Consider the following 23,722-nt stretch of genomic DNA (forward strand, 5'->3'; position numbering starts at 1 on the left):
GCTTTCGATAAAATACAACACAATTTTATGTTTAAGACTCTCAACAAAATGGGTATAGAAGGAAAATATCTCAACATGATAAAGGCCATATATGATAAACCATCAGCTAACATCATATTAAATGGCACTAAACTGAAGGCTTTCCCCCTTAAATCAGGAACAAGACAGGGTTGTCCACTTTCTCCACTCTTATTTAATGTGGTACTAGAGGTTCTAGCCAGAGCAATCAGACAAGACAAAGAAATAAAAGGCATCCATATTGGAAAAGAAGAAGTAAAGGTATCACTTTTTGCAGATGATATGATCCTATACATCGAAAACCCCAAAGAATCCACAAAAAGACTACTAGAAACAATAAGCCAATACAGTAAGGTCGCAGGATACAAAATTAACATACAGAAGTCAATAGCCTTTCTATATGCCAACAATGAAACAACTGAGAAGGAACTCAAAAGAATAATCCCCTTCACGATTGCAACAAAAAAAATAAAATACTTAGGAATAAACATAACAAAGAATGTAAAGGACTTATATAATGAAAACTATAAACCATTGTTAAGGGAAATCGAAAAAGATATAATGAGATGGAAGAATATACCTTGTTCTTGGCTAGGAAGAATAAATATAATCAAGATGGCTATATTACCCAAAGCAATATACAAATTTAATGCAATTCCCATCAAAATTCCAATGACATTTTTTAAAGAAATAGAGCAAAAAATCATCAGATGTATATGGAACTATAAAAAACCCCGAATAGCCAAAGCAATCCTAAAGAAAAAGAATGAAGCTGGGGGCATAACAATACCTGACTTCAAACTCTATTATAGGGCCACGACAATCAAAACAGCATGGTATTGGCAGAAAAATAGACACTCAGACCAATGGAACAGAATAGAAAGTCCAGAAATAAAACCACATATATATAGTCAAATAATTTTTGATAAAGGGGCCAACAACACACAATGGAGAAAAGAAAGCCTCTTCAATAAATGGTGCTGGGAAAACTGGAAAGCCACATGCAAAAGAATAAAACTGGACTACAGTCTCTCCCCCTGTACAAAAATTAACTCAAAATGGATCAAAGATCTAAACATAAGACCTGAAACAATTAAGTACATAGAAGAAGACATAGGTACTCAACTCATGGACCTGGGTTTTAAAGAGCATTTTATGAATTTGACTCCAATGGCAAGAGAAGTGAAGGCAAAAATTAATGAATGGGACTACATCAGACTAAGAAGTTTTTGCTCAGCAAGGGAAACTGATAACAAAATAAACAGAAAGCCAACTAAATGGGAAATGATATTTTCAAACAACAGCTCAGATAAGGGCCTAATATCCAAAATATACAAAGAACTCATAAAACTCAACAACAAACAAACAAACAATCCAATAAAAAAATGGGAAGAGGATATGAATAGACACTTCTCCCAGGAAGAAATACAAATGGCCAACAGATATATGAAAAGATGCTCATCTTCTTTAGCTATTAGAGAAATGCAAATCAAAACGGCAATGAGATACCACCTCACACCTGTTCGATTAGCTGTTATTAGCAAGTCAGGTAATAGCAAATGTTGGAGAGGCTGTGGAGAAAAAGGAACCCTCATCCACTGTTGGTGGGAATATAAAGTAGTACAACCATTATGGAAGAAAGTATGGTGGTTCCTCAAAAAACTGAAAATAGAACTACCTTATGACCCAGCAATCCCTCTACTGGGTATATATCCCCAAAACTCAGAAACATTGATACGTAAAGACACATGCAGCCCCATGTTTATTGCAGCATTGTTCACAGTGGCCAGGACATGGAAACAACCAAAAAGCCCATCAATAGATGACTGGATAAAGAAGATGTGGCACATATACACTATGGAATACTACTCAGCCATAAGAAATGATGACATCGGAACATTTACAGCAAAATGGTGGGATCTTGATAACATGATACGAAGCGAAATAAGTAAATCAGAAAAAAACAGGAACTGTATTATTCCATACGTAGGTGGGACATAATAGTGAAACTAAGAGACATTGATAAGAGTGTGGTGGTTACAGGGGGGAGGGGGGAATGGGAGAGGGATAGGGGGTGGGAGGGGCACAAAGAAAACAAGATAGAAGGTGACAGAGGACAATCTGACTTTGGGTGGTGGGTATGCAACATAATTGAACGACAAGATAACCTGGATTTGTTATCTTTGAATATATGTATCCTGATTTATTGATGTCACCCCATTAAAAAAATAAAATTATAAAAAAAAAAAAAAAAAAAAAATCTTAGAGCTTTGTTAGGGACTTTCCCTAAGCATTGCAGCTTAGTGACTACTACTGCCTAAGTGGGCTAAAAAGAAAACTAATGTTGCTTAGTAATAACAGATGCAGCAGCTTCTATATCTAAAAAGTCTTTTGTATTGTTAAGTCTATTATAGGGCATCAGAGGAACTAAATTCCTGCTTTCCTCGGTGCCTCCTTTTTCAGGATGTGACCTTACAAGCAGCCAACTGCCTGAAGCAGCTTGAGATAAATTCTTAAAATGACTTAATTTTACTTAATTCCTTTGTTTTACATATCTGAGCATATTTTTACACACAAACAAGACAATTTTCAGCACAGAAACACAAGTATAACATATAACTTTAATTAATCCTAATACTTGAATTCTTATTTGATTTCAAACTTTTTGAGTACACCTTACAATGTATTAACCAAATTAGCAAGTCTTAAGGATCCATATTCTATTCAATTTAAATTTAAATGAGCGCTCTTTATAATTTCTAATTTTAAAGCAAAAAATATATGGATGAAACTATTTTTCAATATAAAAGCCGGCATTTTTAATTTTTGCATGTAAAGACTTAATACAGGCCTTAAAAATCACATTTTAGACAACCTTAAACAAAAACTAAACAGAAATTAAAATCAGACAAACCAGACTAGACAAACCAAAGAGAAACCCGGGATTTCAGAGCACAGTCAGACTAGAAAGATGCCTGCCTGATTTTAATCAGGGCATTTTCTGACAGAGGGACTGACCATGGATGGGATTAAACAAAATTTCCCCAAGAAAATTCTCTTGGCAGCTGCTGGGATATTTTCTATAGTCAGATACAACACACGTCCCTTGCCTCAGTTTCCAGGCAAAGAATAAGAAAGAAACAAAATGATAGCTCAGAGAACTGTAGCTAAAACACCAAAGAAAATCAGTATTTATTTATTTTTTTATTATTACAAAGACTAGAGAATTCTAAGGACTTTATGATTCTTCTATATGTCCTAATTTTAATTGAGTTTGTACCAACTGATGTAAAACGGCAAGCTTTTCTCCCTTGTCTTCAACTCCAGTGATTTGCATCTAGGCTTTAAGACAAGCAGATTTAATCTGGGCTATAACAGCATCAGGATAACCAGTTTGTTGTCCCATAGTTGCATAAGCGCCAACTCTGATGAGCATTTTTTTTTTTTGTATTTTTCTGAAGTTGGAAATGGGGAGAGACAGTCAGACAGACTCCCGCATGCGCCCAACCGGGATCCACCGGCACGCCCACCAGGAGCGACGCTCTGCCCACCAGGGGGCGATGCTCTGCCCCTCCGGGGTGTCACTCTGTTGTGACCAGAGCCACTCTAACGCCTGGGGCAGAGGCCAAGGAGCCATCCCCAGTGCCCGGGCCATCTTTGCTCCAATGGAGCCTTGGCTGCAGGAGAGGAAGAGAGAGACAGAGAGGAGGGGGGGGGGGGTGGAGAAGCAAATGGGCACTTCTCCTATGTGCCCTGGCCAGGAATCGAACCCGGGTCCCCCGCACGCCAGGCCGACGCTCTACCACTGAGCCAACCGGCCACGGCCCTGATGAGCATTTTAAAAGTAGCTCCCAGGGGATTATTTCTGGCATTTATGCAAGATATTCGAAGAGCTTCTTTTCTCCACCAAGATTTGAATTGTAAATAGTCTCCCGGTTCCAAAACCTTACTAGCAAGTAAATCCCAATCCAAAGGAATCATTAAATGGTCATTATAATAGGAAGAGATAAGGCCTTGAACATATGGGGACTGAGGTCCATACATAGCAACAGACTGTTTGACTAGCTTTAAGAAAGTAAATTCAATTTGGTCGAATTGAACATTATACCCTTCCCCAGGATGTTGAGCATTAGGAGGGAAAAGCTGTTGAATAATTGGAAAAATAGATGCAGAAAAATTACTAGAATTAGATTCTAAATCATCATGATGCATAAGCACCTGTTGCATTTCAGAAATTTCAGGGAATTGAAAAATTCTTCCCTTGCCAGTACCAATTAATTCTTGACCTTGAATTGGAGGAGCCGTAGGCTCACATGTATTTTGCTTTTGAACAGGATAAGCAGTATACTGATTTCCTATCTCCTGTTGTTCCAGTGTAGATTGTAATTTATTTAATAAATGTTTTAGACAGGCAACATCATCTATAGGGGCTCCCTCATTTTTTAGGAAAGAGGGTTGAAATCCTGTGGATAGCTAAATTTCATTAAGATTATCAGTAATCTCAGAAGCAGAGACAGTATTGTTCAAATCATCATTCTGTTCATTCTGTGCTGAATCAGGCTCATTATAAATAACTTCACTCAAGTCTTTAACAGAATCTCTATCTAATTGCAAAGGGCCAAGGGCTATAGCAATAAGATTATAAACAGCCCACATTTCAGCATCAAGTGGATCTCCGTGCTGATAAGTGTGGCGTAAAGATTTTCCTACTTGTTGCCAAACATTCAAATTTAATTGATTACGATGTTTAGGAGTATACCAGTAACAATGTTTCTGAATAGCATTTAAAAGACGTAACAAAACCTTTCTTTTATCTGAATTCCAGATCCCTTTAAAGGGGATTTTGAAACTTGTACATAATTGTCTAATAATAAGTGGGAATTACCCATGACTTTGCTAGTTATTCCCGAAAGTTTGGCGTACACAGCGCGTCCAACTTACCCTTTCAGTTTTGCCCATTCCTAAATCTCTTCTTAAGGCCCCATGTTGGGCACCAAATGTTGTTATGAGTTGGGGGCACAGAGAGAGAGATCAGCAGAAGAAATGATCGTGAACTAGGAAAGGACCACTGCTCACTTAGGCAAATGGCACCAAGTTCATGCTGTGTCCTATTTTTATTCATAAGATTTCAAAAAGCTTGTTTACTTAGAAATTGGCATAGCATCAAGCATAACCTTTATTTAAAGATACATGGAATACATTTGCATGAAAGCTTAATAACAGTATAATATCAAAAGGCATTAACTATTATTGCTTTTATGGTTCCAACAACATTCCTTTCTTTTATCTCAAGGGATAGTCTTGAAAGGAACAGAAATCTTATGAGAACGTTTTACTGAAAAAAAAGCCCAGCAACCACCTTCAGTCACATAGACCTGTTTCAGTGACCTGCCTTCGAGTCACAAAACAATTCTCTTGGCAAAACATTCTTTTCTTGTTGACTGTGTTCCCATCTAAGGCCATGCAATGGATTATTCTACTACATCAGACCATAACAGGAAAAGCTGTAACTTTCCTAATACCCAAGTCTCCTACCCATTCTCAAATCCTATAGCTGCTGCAACTGGCAGTTCAGATTGACCATGCTGAGACCTCTCCTCCACCCCTATTCCAGCTGAGCGACAAACCAAGTTAATAAGTTCTGATAACCCACTACCATCGGACCAGCCTTTTATTTTTATTTTATTTATTTTTTTTTAATTTTTTTTTTTTTTTTCATTTTTCTGAAGCTGGAAACAGGGAGAGACAGTCAGACAGACTCCCGCATGCGCCCGACCGGGATCCACCTGGCACGCCCACCAGGGGCGACCGCTCTGCCCACCAGGGGGCGATGCTCTTCCCATCCTGGGCGTCGCCATGTTGCAACCAGAGCCACTCTAGCGCCGGAGGCAGAGGCCACAGAGCCATCCCCAGCGCCCGGGCCATCTTTGCTCCAATGGAGCCTTGGCTGCGGGAGGGGAAGAGAGAGACAGAGAGGAAAGCGCGGTGGAGGGGTGGAGAAGCAAATGGGCGCTTCTCCTGTGTGCCCTGGCCGGGAATCAAACCCAGGTCCTCCGCACACTAGGCCGATGCTCTACCGCTGAGCCAACCGGCCAGGGCGGACCAGCCTTTTAAAGGAATAATTTCTCCACTCTGATGAGCTCTCCAGAGAGACTTCATTAATAATCTCCACTGTCATAAATTAAGTAAATTTTTTCCTGTGGGGATAAACAAATAACAATGCCTTCTAACTAAATACCATAGTTCATCTAAAGTTTCTTTCTTAACTTTGACTTTGGAACTATGTAACAATCTCTTAAGCAACTGCGAATAGGCATAGGCTTTGTAGTCACTTGATGGGGAATTCCCCATTGTTTCACTATCACAGAGTAGGGACTTACCCGTCCCCATGAATCCCTCTGGTTCCCCTGGGCTAAAACCAAAATCAGTCTCGAAGGCTTATTTCCTTCTCATGTCTCTATTCGGGTGCCATTTGTTGTTGGTATTCAGGGTCTCATTAAGAGGAGCCACAAAGGAATGAGGCAGCAACAATACTGCAATTGGAGGACCCCAATCTTTCCAGAATTGAGGTGTTTTGGAGAGATCAGCTATCCAATTTATTAAGCAGAAATATGATATCATGTGTGAAAAACTAACAAGCAGAATACAGCATACAATTTCATTTTTTAGTTTTGCAAAACTGATTAGATTGCTCTTGCCTTTCTGAGACATAACACTACAGTATCCACTGTCTGATTCCTGACCTGCAGAAAGCTCCAGCAGGGCCAACATCGTGTCCTTGAGGCCTTCCCTGGATGGGCGACTGCCTTCAGTCATGTATGCTTGGTCTCGACCTTCAATTCACTTCCTCAAGATGGGAACAGAAAGTCACTTGGTGCTCAAAAATGCTCAAAAATGTTGACAATTAATAAAGACAGTGTTGTCAACTTTTTAATACATGACATTTTATATTAGTCTAAGATTAGAAACTGTCTTCATGGACCAGGTAACCAGAATATGGAATGGCCAAATATAATATCCCTTTCAGGTCCTCTTCAGTTGTGCTTCAAGTACTTCCTTATTTGTTCTGTAATAATATGAGTTTTAGAAGTTGGAAGATGCCTGACCTTTGGTGGCCCAGTTGATAAATTATAGACCTGGAATGCCAAGATTGCTGGTATGAAACACTGGGCTTGCAATGAGTGAACAACTAGAGTGAAGCAACTGTGGGTTGATGCTTCTTGCTCTCTCCTTCCTCTCTCTGTAAAATCAATAAATAAAATCTTTACGGTCCTGGCCAGTTGGCTCAGTTGTAGAGTGTCAGCCCAGTGTGTGGATGTCCCAGGTTTGATTCCTGGCCAGGGCACACGAGAAGCGCCCATCTGCTTCTCCACCCCTTCCTCTCTTGCTTTTCTCTCTCTCGCTCTCTCTCTCTCCTCTCCTCCTGCAACCATGGATCTATTAGAGCGAGCTGGCCCCAGCCACTGAGGATGTTTCCATGGCCTCTGCCTGAGGCGCTAAAAAATGGCTCTAGTTGCAACAGAGCAAGGGCCCCAGATTGCAGAACATTGCCCCCTAGTGGGCTTGCTGGGTGGATCCTGGTCGGAGTGCCTGTGTGAGTCTGTCTCTGCCTCTTCTCTCACTGAAAATTTTTAAAAAAGAAAAATCTTTTTAAAAAGATGTTAGAAGACATTTTTATAATCCTAGGTATCTGAACTACTATACAGGTTCAGTGTTACTATATAAACTGTAGATAAGCTGTTGATGTTAGATAGGTTGTAACTAAGCATCGTATGATATTTAACATATGAAGTATCCACAAGATGAATTTATAAATGAAAAGGGCAAATAAAGACAGTAACAATACAATGCACTGCATTTTGACTTTTTTTTTAGGATGAGGCAGTGCAATATTTTAACTATATTAAAGACTTTGGAGCCACTCAGACCGGGATCGCCTATACAGCTGATGTGAGAATCCATGCAGTTACTCAGGGAGTTGTGATTACTGGCTGGCACTGTACTTGACTCTGGGAATATGCTGAAATAGATAGGGATAGGAACCCTAGCCTGACATTCTGAGAAAAAAGTTACAAACTAATGCAAAAGCGATTCAAGATACTTTATATATGAAATGCCTGCTGCAGTATCTTGAATATAGTGGGTCATTGAAATGTAGCTGTTAAATTGTTACATTAATTTTATTCTACTTCTCTTTCCATACCCTTTCCAAGTTTTGTTTGTTCTTCACTGTAGTCCTAGATTGCTACCTAGTCTGTGAATAATCAAGAGTGAAACCTAAGTATCAAACACTTATCCTGTGCCTAACACCTATATTAACTCCATCCTCACAAAACTGAGGTCAGTACTTGAATTGTTCTCATTTTACAGATAAGGAAACTGAAGTACAGCTTAAGTAACGTGCCTTTAACTGAAGTCATCAACTAGTGAAAAAGGCGCTGGGATTCAGGAACCTATGCAGCTTGAGCCTATACTGCTTCAATGCATTATTAACAAATTAATAAACCTGTAATTAGTAAGGGAAGTAACAGTACCATAGGAAGAACCTACAGGTAGGACTTTCTAAGACTGCTCTCCATTTAAAGAATGACAAAATTACATTTATAATGAAATATAAATGTTTCATTGCTCATCGGAGTAGCATGTGAAACCATAGAAGGGCAATTAGACAACTGATTCATACGTAGTTTGGACCACGTCATCCAGTTCTCCCTACTCCGATGTATTGTACCAACTACCTGACGAAGCCGCCTTTAAAGAAAGCGGTGAGCGACCTAGACGTGCAGTCTGAACTGGGGTACAAAGAACGGGAGCTGCGGGCCGCCGGAGGGACTCAGGCCAGACGCCCTATCCCGGTATGCACCACAGGACCTGGCGACCACGCCTCCCTGCTGGAGCCCAGGAGCGTGTGTGCGCCCCGTCCTACGGAAGCGACGCCTGCACATTGCATGCTGGGAGTTGTAGGCTCCCGGCCCCCGCCCGCGGTCCGCTTTCCATGAGGCTGCTGGCCCTGGCCCACGCCGCATAGACGCTGGGAACGCGCTTCGCGCTGACTCAGCGGCGTCCGCGGCGTTAACTTGGCCCTCGCACCCTTTCCTTTCCTGGGGTGTCGACCCCGCCTGCCTGCTTTTGCTCTTTGCCCGCGGGTCGCCACGCAAGAGAAGAAGCCAGGGTACGCGGAGCGCCGAGAGGCGCTTGGCCCCGGCCAGCTCCGTCTACGGCGTTAGTGCTGCGACCGTGGTGGAGAACGACGGCGACAAGGTCGAGGGCCGCTCTCCCAGCTCCCCGCGTGCGGCACCGCAGCGTTCCGCCTACCGGCCCTCGGGGGTACGGGCGGGGATGCGGGATGGAGTGATAGGAAAGGTGACTCGGGGCTCGGGGGCAGAGAGACTGGGACCGCCTCGGTCCGCGCGAGCCTGCGTGGAAGTTGGCTGGGGGACTGGCCTCGGGAGCCCCCACGCTGGGGAGGCATGTGGGCCGGGGGCCCTCCATGGCGGTGCTCCCAGAGCCTGGGCGGCCTGGGTGTGGGTGGGTACTAGCTGCTGCCGCCGCGGAGCGCATCCGAGTGCGGGGCCACCCGTTGCCGGGTGTTTCATCACCGGAATTGCCACGAGGCTTCCTTTAGGGCAGGATCAGGGTGGAAAGGGGACAAGGCCGGCCCAAGAGGATCGGCAGTGCTAGTGGCCCTCAATTTAATAAAAGTGATCAAGCCCATTTGTATTGGTTATAGCGCATCTCACCTGTACAGGACTTAACTTGATCGTCCCCCACCCTCATTCCAGGACAAAAAAAAAAAAAAAAGTTATTTCTGTGTGATAATTTGCTAGCAGGGACATGTCATTTCTTCTCATCCCTTCCTCACGATTCTGCAGAAGTAATGTTTCCTGTAACCCGGAGGTAAAAGAGTACTTTTTGAAAATGCTAATTAGTTTTTGCTGGGGGAAGTTACGTCTCATTAAAGCGACTTGTCAGCGTGGTGTTGAAAAGCTGGAAAGATTCAGTGTTGGCCTTCGAACAGTCATCATCAGTAGGTGTGGAGGAATTTTTCCATAGTTGATTCTTGGTTTAATGGCTATTGAGGAAAAGTTAGGGCTTAGTATTTTAACTGTTGCTCGCCCTTTTCTAGAACATTTGCTAGGTACGTGGTTGAAGTGTTACCACATTATAAAGAATGTCTAAACATGCAGGGCTGTGCCATGTTAGAATACGTGACCATGCAACCTTTTACAGGGAAAGTTGTCACGTTTTGCACAGGCTGTAACTTCAAGCGTTTGTACACACATAGGTAATTTATTATATTCTGTTGCATACTGATTATTATCCAAGTGCCATCTCTGAAGGATTCTTTGCGTACTGCTTCCTTGGGTAGTTTTATTTGCCATGTTTTGTTTTAGGACCACTAGCTGTTTCCCTTAGTAAAATCAAAGTGTCTTGACCAAGCTTGAACAGTATTCCCTAAAGCCATGCCAAATTCAAGAAATCTTCTATAGGAGTTCTCAAGTTGGGATTTGTAGAAGAAGCTCAATTTGTCTTTGATATCTGTGTGTGCATTTTTCAGGGGAATTGTCATCAAATTTTCTTGTCATTTTTGGCGGGGTCAGGTGGGGTGTAGAGGAACCACTGTCTTTGTGTTTTCCCTTCTGTTCAAAATACCAGTTTACTAGTGTAATAAATCTAGAGTATTCCAAGTAGTTCCCATCCCCCATGTACCTAGTTCTGAATTGTAAATAATCTCTTGAGGGCCCACTGTGTGCTAGGCATGCTTTACATACCTTACCTCATTGAGGTCTTTACAACTTTATGAAGCAGATGCACTTTTTCCTATTATGTAGAAAGGGCTCTCTCTCTCACATTCCATAGCTGTTCACATGGCCCCAGATTGGAAAGGACAAGATTAGGGTACAAATCCAGATTTTTTGGAATATTAAACCTCTGTTCTCTTGTATCCTAGGGAAATAGGGATGAAGATTCAAGACAGCCCTTGCCCAACTAGCAAGCAGGCAGTGACTATCAGCATTTAGGAGAATATCTAATCCAGTTTTGGATAGTTAGACAATAGGGATCAAAGAAACCTTGAAAGCGGTGACTTCTAAGCTGCATTCTGAAGGACAGGCAGGGGTTAACCAAGTAACAAGAAAAGAGCAGTGTGTGCAAAGATGAAAGGCAGAAGACCACTGGCCTTGCAGGGTTGGGGTGCAGATTGGTGAGGAGTCATTCACAAGTGTTTGGGTCTTAATCTTGAGGGCAGTGGAGAACATATACTACCTTGCTGTAGCCTGCAAGTATGATAGTAACGCTAAGAGAAGGGGCAAGGCTTCTTCCAGGCTCTCAGTACACGTCCTGATTTATTATTTAATTCAGGCAGGCCCAGAGGAAGACAGTAATTACATTGTAGTAGGGAGTTTTATAAACTAGACTGGCCCTGGCCTCACGATTCCAAAAAAGATGTGCCCCACTGCCCACCCCTTGCTCTTTTGGCCTCTTAGACTCTGATCTCTCTTCTGTTATGATAATCCAACCAAACCAAAAAGAAAAAAAAAAAACCACACCACAGCCTTTTATTGGGAATAGTAAGGCTTGGTCTCCCTACTTCATCTGTCTTAAGAGAATAAATGTGATTTTCACATTATATAGAATACCTTGTTTTCTCAAATAAATATGCATTCTATCAAAAATCAAGTTGTCTTTTGGGTTTTTATCATGTTCTTTGATAAGGTTAAGACACTATGTTGTGAGAAAGTGCCTTACTTTACAGGGACTTTAAATTAAAATATCCTTAAAATAAAAATAGTATTATTTGTCAATTTTTATAGCTATTAAAAATGCTTTGAAATACAGTTCTAGAATTGGTTGGCAAGAGCAGCAGTCTGTAAAAAGGCATCGATGTAGCTCATTTTTCAAAAGCTAACTTACTGGTTTTTCACTCTCTTCCTTTTTTCATTTGACTTCTCTTGAAGTACTTGTAAGCACCCCAGTGAGGATATTGACTCTGAGGTCACTACTTAATCAAGCCTAATTGTTTTTTAACTTTGTGATATTGATAAATAGAAGTAGGCAAGTTATAATTAGCATAATAAAATCTGGATTTGTCACTTTTTAAATATAGTTGCACAATTGCATTTTTAAGTATGTGCTGGAGATAGAACATAACATTTCATAAATGAGATACTTCTATTTAAAATAGAAAATAATTACTTTCTGTACTTTATTGATCTTGAAAAATAAAATTTGAGAATCATAATGGCATTCTTTAGATTTTTAGAAATTACACATTTGTGGGATATTTAGCAGGCTCATTCTTCTGAGACTTTATTTAGGCTTCATTTGGATAGTTTCAAAAGAAGTTTTTTTTAACACTGAAACTTCTTTGCATGTTATCCCCTTATTATGATATTCTTAATGAGAATCTATTTTGTTTATCAAGTATGTTTTCTTTCCACTTTTTGTGTGTGTGTGTGTGTGTGTCCAGATGTTTGTAGATTCTTCTGTGGGATCAGAGGGCATATCTGTTGTAATCAGAAAACTCCAAGTATAGCAGCAGGGATGGATGAACAAGCTCTTTTAGGGCTAAATCCAAATGCTGATTCGGACTTCAGACAAAGGGTAAGTTAAATTGGCTTAATTTTTAAATCATAGTACCATGGGTTTGCATTCTTAAACACAGAATACATCTGATGATAAAGGTTTAATTTGGGTAGAAATGAATAGAGATGATCAAATTTGAGGTATTTGAATATATTCTGAAGACAGAAACAGGGTTGTGATTTTCTGTTTAGTTGGCTCAACCAAAGTATTAAAATCTCATGTGATTCAAGGTAGGTCTTTATGTCACATCCATCATTATTGATAATTATTTAAAAGTTGTAATGCCAAAGATTATTCACGGGACTTTTCATAGTAGCAGACATGCATATTTTATTTTCCCATTGCATAGCTTGGTCTTCACAAGTTGTTTAAACCTTGCTTTAGTGATGTTAACATCCTTGTTGTTTAGCCCAGGCAGACATGTAAGTAAGCAGTTATGATATGCTATCTTAGGTTATTTAGTGATCACATGACAAGGAATCCAATATGAAGCACTGGGATATTTGGATAAGCATAAATGATTAAACATAATGTAGTCTATACCTGTAATCATGACTATAGCTGGGTGATAAAAGAATCTAAAGAACAAGCTTATAATTAAATATTTAAAGACGTGGGCAGTTTGAAATATAGGATAAGTGGAAGGAGAGGCATTTTCTTTCTCTTTCTACCTTTTTTTTTTTTTTTTTTTACTATTTATTGTATTAATTTTAGAGAGAGAGGAAGGGAGAGAGGGAGAGATAGGAACATCAATCTGCTCCTGTATGTGCCCTGACTAGGGATTAAACTGGCATCCTCTGCTTTGGGATGATGCTCTATCCAACCAGGGCTCTTCTTTCTACTTCTCATAGCAAAGAATATTTTTAATAAATGAAATAAGGTCAACTGTTTCTCTAAATGTTATAGCGCTTTTTCTTATGCAGAAAAATTTTCAAGTATTTTTTTTTACATTGTACTATGTGCATGCCTATGTTGTTAAATAAGTGACTGGCTTTACAGAGGGAAGTAACAGGAATTGAAAATTAAATAGCTAGTTACCAGGTACCTATCCAACTGGTTTAGGACATCAAAAGACATTAAAAGTCCATGTCTTCTGTCTGTAGACAAATACTTCTTTACGTAGGAGTTTAAGCTATCCACCTTCAAACCCTTAGTCATATAGTTGAAGCATTCTAGATCTCTATCTTTATTCTGACTTGGTATTGCATGGTTTTTATAACTAAAAAGCCTCTGAGTATTTATCCTTCTCTATTATCTTTTATGTTCTTTTGGAAATCCTTTGTGTTTTTTTTTTATTAAATTCTACCTTCTGACAGGTTTCTAAAAAAATGTGCCATGATTTTCTTTCTAGAATAGTAAAACCAATAAATTGTTAGTGTTTTTAATATAGAAGTTAGTCTTTTCATCAATAAGAATAGGTTCTGGCCTGACCTGTGGTGGTACAGTGGATCAAGCGTCTACTTGGAATGCTGAGGTTGCTGGGTTGAAACCCTGGGCTTGCCTGGTCAAGGCACAAATGGGAATTGATGCTTCCTGCCCCTCCTTTCTCTCTCTCTCTCTCTTTCTCTCTCTCTCTCTCTCTCTCTCTCTCTCTTCTCTAAAAAGAATAAATAAATAAATAAATAAATAAAAGAATAGGTTCTGTCAGTCACAGGCATGTGATACAGGCTTGATTTGATATCCCATTAAGCCAAACTGAGTAAAATTAGGATGAAAAAGAAGGAGTATTAAGGAAAAGTGAATTCTGATAGTCCTGATGTTGGAGTTCAGTAATGGGAATTTAATTCAGCTTGGTGGTAAGATAAATAGTTGCCAACCCACAGTCTTAGTTATAGTTCTGTTTTCTACATTGGCAGTAAAAGCTGAACTGACTGTTGCCATTTAAAGACAGTAAGACCAGCCTGATCAGGCGGTGGCACAGTGGATAAAGCGTCGGACTGGGATGCGGAAGGACCCAGGTTCGAGACCCCAAGGTAGCCAGCTTGAGTGCGGGCTCAATTGGTTTGAGCAAAAGCTCACCAGCTTGAACCCAAGGTCACTGGCTTGAGCAAGGGGTTACTCCGTCTGCTGAAGGCTTGTGGTCAAGGCACATATGAGAAAGCAATCAATGAACAACTAAGGGGTCGCAATGAAAAGCTGATGGTTGATGCTTCTCATCTCTCTCCATTCCTGTCTCTGTATCCCCCTCTCTGACACTCTCTCTGTCTCTGTAAAAAAAAAAAGACAGTAAGACCATTGGAGAACGTATAAGATAGAAGAACAATGTGATAAAAGCTTTGATTTGTTCATCAGTACCAGAAAAAAATAATTTTTAATGCTTATAACATGGATTTAGAGTGCAAAAACTAGTTAAAAACTGAAAACTTTCTAGCTATTTTATCACTTTTTTTATGTGTATGAGTAGAATATCTGTCTTTAGCTTAAAACTGATTTAAAGAAAATGGTCAGTGACAATCCCCCACCATTCTTTTCTTGGTAAGTGAAACGGGTCGTAATACAACATACATGATTAACTTCCACCTTATTGCCTGTCCTGTCCCTTGAGAGATTCCTAAAGGAAGCCCTAGGTTTCATGAAATATTGTTAGACAGTAACAGAACAAGATTCTTTTGCAGCTGCTTGGATTCCTACACACACACACAAACGCACGCGCACACACATACACACACGTGTATTTTTTTGTGCATGTGAGGGACAGAGAGGGACAGACAAACAGGAAGGGAGAGAGGTAAGAAGCATCAACTTGTAGTTGCAGCACCTTAGTTGTTCATTGATTGCTTTCTCATATGTGCCTTGACTGGGGGGTTCCAGCTGAGCCAAAGACCTCTTTCTCAAGCCAGTAACCTTGGGCTTCAAGCCAGCATTACCTTTGGGCTCAAGCCAGCGACCACGGGGTCATGTCTATGATCCCATTTTCAAGCCAGTGACCCTGTGCTCAAACTGGATGAGCCTGTTCTCAAGCCAGCAACCTTGAGGTTTCAAACCTGGGTCCTCAGCCTCCCAAGCTGATGCGGTATTCACTGCACCACCGCCTGGTTAGACCCTATAGTCTTATTTTCTAAAGATAGTTTATTATTTATACTGTAGATAGTATTTGGTGATCTCCATCTACTTACCTTCATTTACTTAGGTTGTCTGTCAGTGGAAGCAACTACTGAGGCCATGAATGAAAAACCATTCCTTCATTCATACAATTACATAATACAGAAAACTATCACCTAAGAAAGCAGGGCATTTTTTTTAAAACTTCTAAAGCAAAGGAAAAAACTACGTCTTAACCTAGTGTATATGTGTATACATAAGTGTATATAAATAAACACATATAGGCACATTTATAATTAAACCAAGTTACACAAAATAATTGTTCTTGTTAAGTGTAGTGTACTCAGATGTTTTATTTTTTAAATTGCTATTCTAGGATGATAAAATTGATTTTATCACTAATGGGGCACAAACCACATTTTAAAAAGTACTATTTGGGATGATTATGTACCCTTGAAACCTATGTAATTTTATTAACCAGTGTCATTTCAATATATTCAATTAACAAAAATAAATAATGCTGACTAATCAAAATTCCTTCTATTTCATTTAAAGTTTTGTATCAGTATGTAATTGCTTTAAAATCATGTAGCAATGTTTCTAGTTATGTGTACATTTCTTGACTGAGATACTTCTCACAAGTTGTTGAGATTACTTTTTGTCTGTTGGCATATGTGAGACTGCATCTATCATTGATAGAGTGGCAGAAGTCACTCTCCATTTTCTCAGCAGCCTGGTAGAGAGCATACAGACTTGGTGCAACATTCATTCTAAATATACTCACTCTTAGAACAAGCCGTGAATTCATGAATAGAAGGATGAGAAACACATTTCCTATATCTTTGACCTTTGCAATTATTTGGTTATCTACTCAAAATTTATATCATGCAGTTGTACTCTTGATTTTAAGCTCACATTTTAGGGAACTTACATGATCTAGTTGAATTAAATAGTCTCCTTTTTTGTTTAAATGTAGACCAAATGACATACAGAGTATGTTTTGTCTTTTATAATCATATTTTTATTAGCGTATTTGCTATTAAATAGGAAAAATACCTTTTATTTTCTCATTTTAAATTGCTTTGGACAAGCACTTATATGTTTTCTCTCTTTAGCCTCCCAATAATCCTGTGGGTTCTGAAGAGCATTATTGTGTTGTCTCCTTTTCTGTAAGGAAGTATGTTTGAATTGCTAACTGATGGATTTGTTTTCTATTTAATTTTTTTTCTAGAATGATTACTAAGTGGCACATATTCAGAAGCCCGAATTCAATGTCTTAGCTTTTTTTTTTAGATTCACTTTGTTAGTGGTTTGTGACTCCCAGAATGTTTGTTTAGTGTTGGTAAGGCATTGAGATCGACCGTCCAAATGCATTTTTGCCTTGCACTCTTATAGGCCCTGGCCTATTTTGAGCAGTTAAAGATCTCCCCAGATGCCTGGCAGGTGTGTGCAGAAGCTCTGGCCCAGAGGACATACAGGTAATTCAAACAAAATTTGCATGACTCTGAGAATTTAAATTTCTGTGAATTTGACAGGACTGTTAAGTTTACCGGTATTTGCCCTGACCTGTTAAAGCACCATCTTGATACACCAAGGTTGTGGGCTGGATCCCTGGTCAGGGCACATACAAGCATCAACCAATGAATGCATAAATAAGTGGAACAACAAAGCGATGTTTCTCTCTCTTTCTTTCCCCCTTCTTCTCTCTCTCTAAAAATCAATACAATTTATCTGTATTTGGAGAATGTTGTCATAAGAACATGTTATGACTTGTGTTTTTGGAAACCATTCGGTGTAGAAATGAGAAAAATAGTAAATTAATAATTTAGCCATTCCAGGGTTGACTTCTCAGTAAAACTGTCCTTTGCTTTATGCTGTGTACCTGACAGCAGATTTCAGCTAGAATATGATGTAATAGTTGGTTTTCTAAAAAGTTGATAAGGGAGGTAATCATAAATTATATGTATCTTAATTTTTTATCTTAATTTAAATTATGTAAGTGTTCAGTTACTAATCTTGATGTTGGACCAGGGTCTTTTCTTTGTGTATATGCTGTTAGCATTCACTTTATCATTCTTATGTTTACCAGACCCATAAGCCGTCCTCTATAGTTTCTACTTTGGGTCACTGTAGTGGACTGAGGAATGATGAATGCAGGTTCCTAAACTGTTTAGTTATTTGCCCCACTTCTCCAAATCTTGTGGTTATCTAGCCCAGTGTTTTCTTTTCTTTCTTTTTTTTTAGGTTAGAGGAGGGGAGATAGAGAGGCAGACTCTCACATGTGCCCCAACTGGGACCTATCTGGCAACTTCCGTCTGAGGCTGATGCTCAAATACCAAGCTATTTTTAGTGCCTGAGGCTGATGTACTCCAACAGAGCCACCCTCAGCGCCCAGGGCTACACTCAAACTGGCTGCAGGAGGGAAAGACAAAGAGAAGGGGGAGAGGGAGGGAGAGAGAAGCAGATGTTAGCTTCTCACTGGGAGTCAAACCCGGGATGTCCATACTCTGGGCTGATGCTGTATCTAGAGCCACTAGCCAGGGCCGCCCAGTGTTTTTCAACTGCTGGTCTGGCCCAGTTCATCAGAAATTTTATGCTAGTCACTGAAAGATTTAACCACCCTGATGTTGTAGGAAGATTATAGACCCAATGATCTTAGTCGAATTTGCTTATGCTCATGGTGATTCTTGCCTTAGTGGCCCCTGGAAATAATTCTGTTTTCACCAGTTCTTAAGGGTACAAAGGTTGAAAACCACTGATATAGCCCATATGACATATGTTCAAAGATTTCCCCCCTGCTGTGTGACTTCTTATGAAGTCTTTCTAAAGCTTTCAACTTAATTTTTACAAAAATTAGAAATCTTGTCATTTTTGTCTCATTACTTTATATAATTGCTAATTAGGTTACTTAATTACAAAAGAAGTGCAACTGGCATAGTAAGACTTAGCACAAATGACCAGCTATAGGCAAACAACTTGCTTCTGTGAGTGGAAGTTCCTGGTGGTTAATGATGGCTTCTAGTAGAATTCCCGTATCAGTCACTACATTTTTCCAGCTGAAACCCAGTGCTCCAGTTTAGTGAAAAGCTTGGTTTTGAGAACATCTACATATCTAAGAGAAAATAAGAACTGGCTCTTAATTAAAGCCTTCTTATAGTTTATTATTTGACTGGAAAACCTAAGCTAAGACTTGTGTAATTAGTTAAGACTTTAGTGTCATCCATGATAAGGATAGAAACCCTAAGATCTTAACTGAGATTCTAAATAAACCTAACTGTAAAAAAACTTTTAAAAGATTAAGTTTCATCTTCTTATCGGTGAGAATATTTTGTTTAATTCATGTTTTACTTTTTTTTTCCTTTAGGACAGACAGAAAGGAAGAGAAATGAGAAGCATCAACTCATAGTTATAGCACCTTAGTTGTTCATTGATTGCTTTCTCATATGTGCCTTGACTGGGGGCCCTAGCCAAGCCAGTGACCCCTTGCTCAAGCTATTGACCTTGGGCTCAGGCCAGTGGCCTTGTGGCTTTAAACCTGGGTCCTCAGCATCCTAAGCTAACACTCTATCCACTGTGCCGCCTGGTCAGGTAGTTGATTTGTGTTTTCTAAAATGAAGATAACATCTCCAGTCTTGTATTGACCACTTAGCTTTATATATGAAAAATTTGTTCCATGACTAATCCTGGCTTAAACCAACAATCTTGGATAAGTAGATTGTTGTTCACTAAAGGGACTTTGTCAGAGTTTGTAGCTGGCTCACTACAGCCCCTAGAGCAGTAATTGGTGAGAGTCAGTAATTGGTGGATACTGATTTTGGCTTCTCTTGTATAAGGGCAATATATTGTTAGCTTGGTTTTCTGAATGAGTTTTGAGGCTAGACTGTCAATCCAGGTGACTCTGCTCGTCTTAGTTTTGGCTACAATAGAACTGCCTGGGGTTGAATTTTAAGTAAGACTTTGATGACCCCCTCTGATTTAACTCAGTCTTTATTTGTTATATAGAGGTCTACTGTTTGTCTTTTGAACACCTAGTATTAAGAGTAGACCCAGCCTGGCCTGTGGTGGTGCGGTGGATAGAGTGTCGACCTGGATCCCTGAGGTCGCTGGTTCAAACCCCCGGGCTTGCCTGGTCAAGGCCCATATAGGAGTTGATGTTTCCTGCTCCTCCCCCTTCTCTCTCTCTCTCTCTCTCTGTTTCTCTCTCTGTCTCGCTCTCTCCCTCCCTTCTCTAAAAATTAAAAACAAAACAAAAAGAGTAGACCCAGGAATTCTAACATCTTGAATTTAGGGGAGGTGTCCTCTCTTTGCTGTGTACTAAAATTAAGGTGCATCTTAATTTGTTTGGTTGTTCTGCTTGTCAGATTTAGTGGAAATATTGATTATTGTATAATATTTAAAGTTCTCTGCTTTTTAAAGGAATAGATATGAATGTAATAAATAAGGTCAATAAATAGCAAGTCAAAGGTCTGATTTGAGGAACTTTCAACTATTCATTAATATTTTATCTTTGATTTGTTTTCCCCAATTTATATTTTGCTCATCTAGTTTTCTTTTTTCTTTTTCAGTGATGATCACATAAAGTTTTTCTGCTTTCAAGTATTAGAACATCAAGTTAAATATAAGTAAGTCTTTTTTCTCACTTTTTGATTCTGAGATTTGTTGGGAGAGGCTATTTTTTATAATTAGTTTCTTTCCTTGTTAGGGAAACCATAACTCAGGTTGTAATTTAACAGTGTATGTCACGTCCAGTTTATAGTGTATATTGATTTGACCCAAAGTGTTGTAAAAGTATTAAATTTGTTGGTTACATATAAAAATCCAACCATTTCACAGGGAAAAAAATAGATTTCCAGCTTCTCTGAAAATAGTAAAAGATCTAGCAACATCCAGCCTCTGTTTCTACATGACAGCTCCCTGTTGGGGTTGAGTGGCAGAATGGGCACTCGTATTCAGAACCTCTGCCTTAATTAAGTGAAAACAGTCCATCGCTGCTTAGAGGGCCCTTAGTTTGTCTGTTGATTTATTCTGTAAAACACAGACCTCAGAACATGGACATATGTCCATTTGAAAAACTGTGTAGCTGCCATTTTTTCAATATGAACTGGACTACAAATTAATATCAACATTGATACCTCACCTGCCCCCTATCTCTGCTTCAAAGCAGTGATGAGAGAGAGAGGCATTTTTAATTTATTTTTGAAATTTTAGGGAATTTTAGATATTTGAATTCTATACGAATATTTCTTTTCAAATATATAGGAGGTTATTTTTACAACTGCAGACACCAAATAGAGCCATTATTATTTTTATTCTCTATTTTGAACAGATACTCAGAACTAACTACTGTTCAACAACAACTAATTAGGGAGACGCTCGTATCTTGGCTTCAAGCACAGGTAAAATTGTAATTTCATTCAGTACTTCAGATTATCATATACTTAAATTTTAATTTTTTCAAGAGTTTGCAGATTTACCTAAAGAATGTGTATCATTTATCCTCCATTTGGTCCTGTAGCTTTTTTAGGAAGTGCTGGTTTTGAAGATCATGGGTAGATGAAAACTCAGCAATAATTTTAAATTGTATGAATAACTAAAGTTATCGTGCTTTCCATGACACATTGTGGAAACTTTGGTTTTAAAATGTAACTTTCTTTTTAACCACTTGACAAATGTGGCTTTTCTGTTCACTCTTAAAGGTGAGCCCCTCCTATGAGGTTGTGAAGTACAGCATAGGGAATATAGTCAATAATATTGTAATAACTGTGCGTGGTGCCAGGTGGGTACTAAACTGATCGGTGGTCGGAGGATCACTTTGTAAATTACATAAATGTCTAGCAACTATGACATACACCTGAAGTTAATATAAAATAAAATTGAATGTCAACTGTAATTGAAAATGTTTTTAAATGTTTAAAAAAAAGAAATAAGGTGAGCTCTCTTGGATAGCCTCTTCACAAAGACCCCCTTTCAAAGGGGCCGATAGAGATTTTTATTCACAGTCTGTTCTTTCTCGTTAATTTTAGTTATTCATAACATACATATAAAACTGATGTATAGCCTGACCGGGCCGTGGCGCAGTGGATAGAACATCAGACTGGGAGGACTGGGATGTGGAGGACCCAGGTTCAAGACCCCAAGGTCACCAGCTTGAGCGTGGGCTCATCTGGTTTGAGCAAAGCTCACCAGCTTGGACCCAAGATCTCTGGCTTGAGCAAGGGGTCACTGGCTCAGCTGCAGCCCCACGGTCAAGGCACATATGAGAAAGCAATCAGTGAATAACTATAGTGTCGCAACGAAAAACTAATGATTGATGCTTCTCATCTCTCCCCGTTCCTGTCTGTCTGTCTCTATATATCCCTCTCTGTGGTTCTCTCTCTCTCTGTAAAAACAAACAAAAACTGTTGTATAGTTAGAATTCTTATTTTCCAAAAAAAGCAAGCAGCTAGAAGAAAAACAGTTAAATTTTTTCTTAGAAAAATGGTAGGAACTGGTAAAAACTGCACATGAAACTTTTCTCTAAAAGTGTGAGAATGAAAATAAAGTGTGAGAATGAGAAGTAGCCATTAGCACCTTTGTTCATTTGATTGTTCTCCATCTCCTCAGTTGCTTAAATACTTGGGTAATTTTCAAGCATTTCTGTTGTACAGCTAACCTAGACCATTGTTGAAGTTTGATGTGTTTTTTCTATTAATAATATACTGGAAAACAACATGTTCGAATCTTTTCAGTTTACATTTAATTTCACAGACTTTCTCTGATTTTCAGATGCTGAATCCCCAACCAGAGAAGACCTTTATAAGAAATAAAGCAGCCCAAGTCTTCGCCTTACTGTTTGTTACAGAATATCTCACTAAATGGCCCAAGTTTTTTTTCGATATTCTCTCTGTAGTGGACCTAAATCCAAGGGGAGTAGATCTGTACCTCCGAATCCTCATGGCTATTGATTCAGAGTTGGTGGATCGTGATGTAGTGCATACATCAGAGGCAAGTAACTAACCATTAATTTTTACTTTTTAATGTACATTTTATAGGACATAATGGGCACATAATAAGAGGATCATAAGTCTTATTTTTCAGACAGACTTAAGAATAATTCTAGATTAATTCAACATTTTGAATTTTGTTTTGCAAAGGAAACTTGTTTTTTTTCCCCAGGTATAAATTAAAATTAAAGTATTACTTTAGAAATTTTTTTTAGCGAGGTGAGCACTTTCTCTGGTGAAATATACAAATTTATTTTCTCTTATGAATTTGTAGGGAAATACCTGTATTTGTTACTGCTATATAGTCACTGACTGTGGAAGAGGCATTGTTTATGAATCAATGCTGGGTTCTTCTGTAGTCTCAGTCACATGGCTCATCAGCTTAGTCCATCCTCCCTTCCTCTCTCCCTCCCTCCCTCTCTCTTTTCTTTTCCAAGTGAGAACAGGGGAGATAGAAAGACAGACTCCCACATACACTCCAACAGGGATTCATCCAGCAACCTTTGTCTGGGGCTGATGCTCTGCCTGCCCATCTGGGGCCATGCTTGCAACTGAGTTATTTTTAGTGCCTAAAGTAGAGGCTCCACAGAGCTGTCCTCAGTGCCTGGGGCTGATGCACTCAAACCAATTGAGCCATGGCTGTGGGAGAAGAAGAGAGTGAGGATGGGGGAGAGAGAGAGAAGAGGGGGGTGGAGAAGCAGATGGTTGCTTCTTCTGTGTGCCCTGACTGAGAATTGAACCTTGGACATCCACATGCCAGGCTGATGCTCTATCACTGAGCCAACAAGTCAGGGCCACCTTAGTCTTTCTATATTTCATTACCTGATATAATTTTCTCCTTATTCTTACAGAACAGAGTAGAAATAGCTTAATTTCAAGTGTGTATAATAATTTTAAGTTCATTGTATGTCAAACATTTATAACATTTATAAAGGTCATTGTCGTATATTTAAGTTATTGCTATTCTAAGTATCATGTTTGTATTGTATTGAGCAGTAACTTATCACATGCTTAAGATTTCTAAGCAATGCTTATTTATAGTTTGTGTTTAATAAGAAATTGGCCTGGCACTGAGGAATAGAACGGAAAGAGGA

At 39.2% G+C, this 23,722-nt stretch overlaps 1 protein-coding gene and 1 long non-coding RNA gene across 5 annotated transcripts in view; one reads left to right on the forward strand and one right to left on the reverse strand.

Moving 5' to 3' along the window:
- The window catches only part of LOC136324838 (uncharacterized), a 72,689-nt gene extending 62,541 nt beyond the window's left edge, over nt 1-10,148 (reverse strand). The window contains exon 1 of the long non-coding RNA XR_010729149.1: nt 9,759-10,148. This is a non-coding gene — a long non-coding RNA (uncharacterized lncRNA). The remainder of the gene's footprint in view (nt 1-9,758) is intronic.
- XPOT (exportin for tRNA) overlaps nt 8,993-23,722 on the forward strand; it is a 51,079-nt gene continuing 36,349 nt past the window's right edge. The window contains exons 1-6 of one of the 4 annotated variants that reach the window (XM_066258255.1): nt 8,993-9,381; nt 12,488-12,621; nt 17,041-17,123; nt 20,211-20,267; nt 20,972-21,041; nt 22,411-22,629. In XM_066258255.1, coding sequence (XP_066114352.1) covers nt 12,562-12,621; nt 17,041-17,123; nt 20,211-20,267; nt 20,972-21,041; nt 22,411-22,629 — 489 coding nt within the window. In that variant the 5' untranslated portion in view covers nt 8,993-9,381; nt 12,488-12,561. The remainder of the gene's footprint in view (nt 9,382-12,487; nt 12,622-17,040; nt 17,124-20,210; nt 20,268-20,971; nt 21,042-22,410; nt 22,630-23,722) is intronic. The other 3 variants (XM_066258256.1, XM_066258258.1, XM_066258259.1) reach the window with 3 other exon arrangements.

The sequence above is a fragment of the Saccopteryx bilineata genome, chromosome 2 (assembly GCF_036850765.1).
Source record: "Saccopteryx bilineata isolate mSacBil1 chromosome 2, mSacBil1_pri_phased_curated, whole genome shotgun sequence".
Taxonomy (NCBI): Eukaryota; Metazoa; Chordata; class Mammalia; order Chiroptera; family Emballonuridae; genus Saccopteryx; species Saccopteryx bilineata.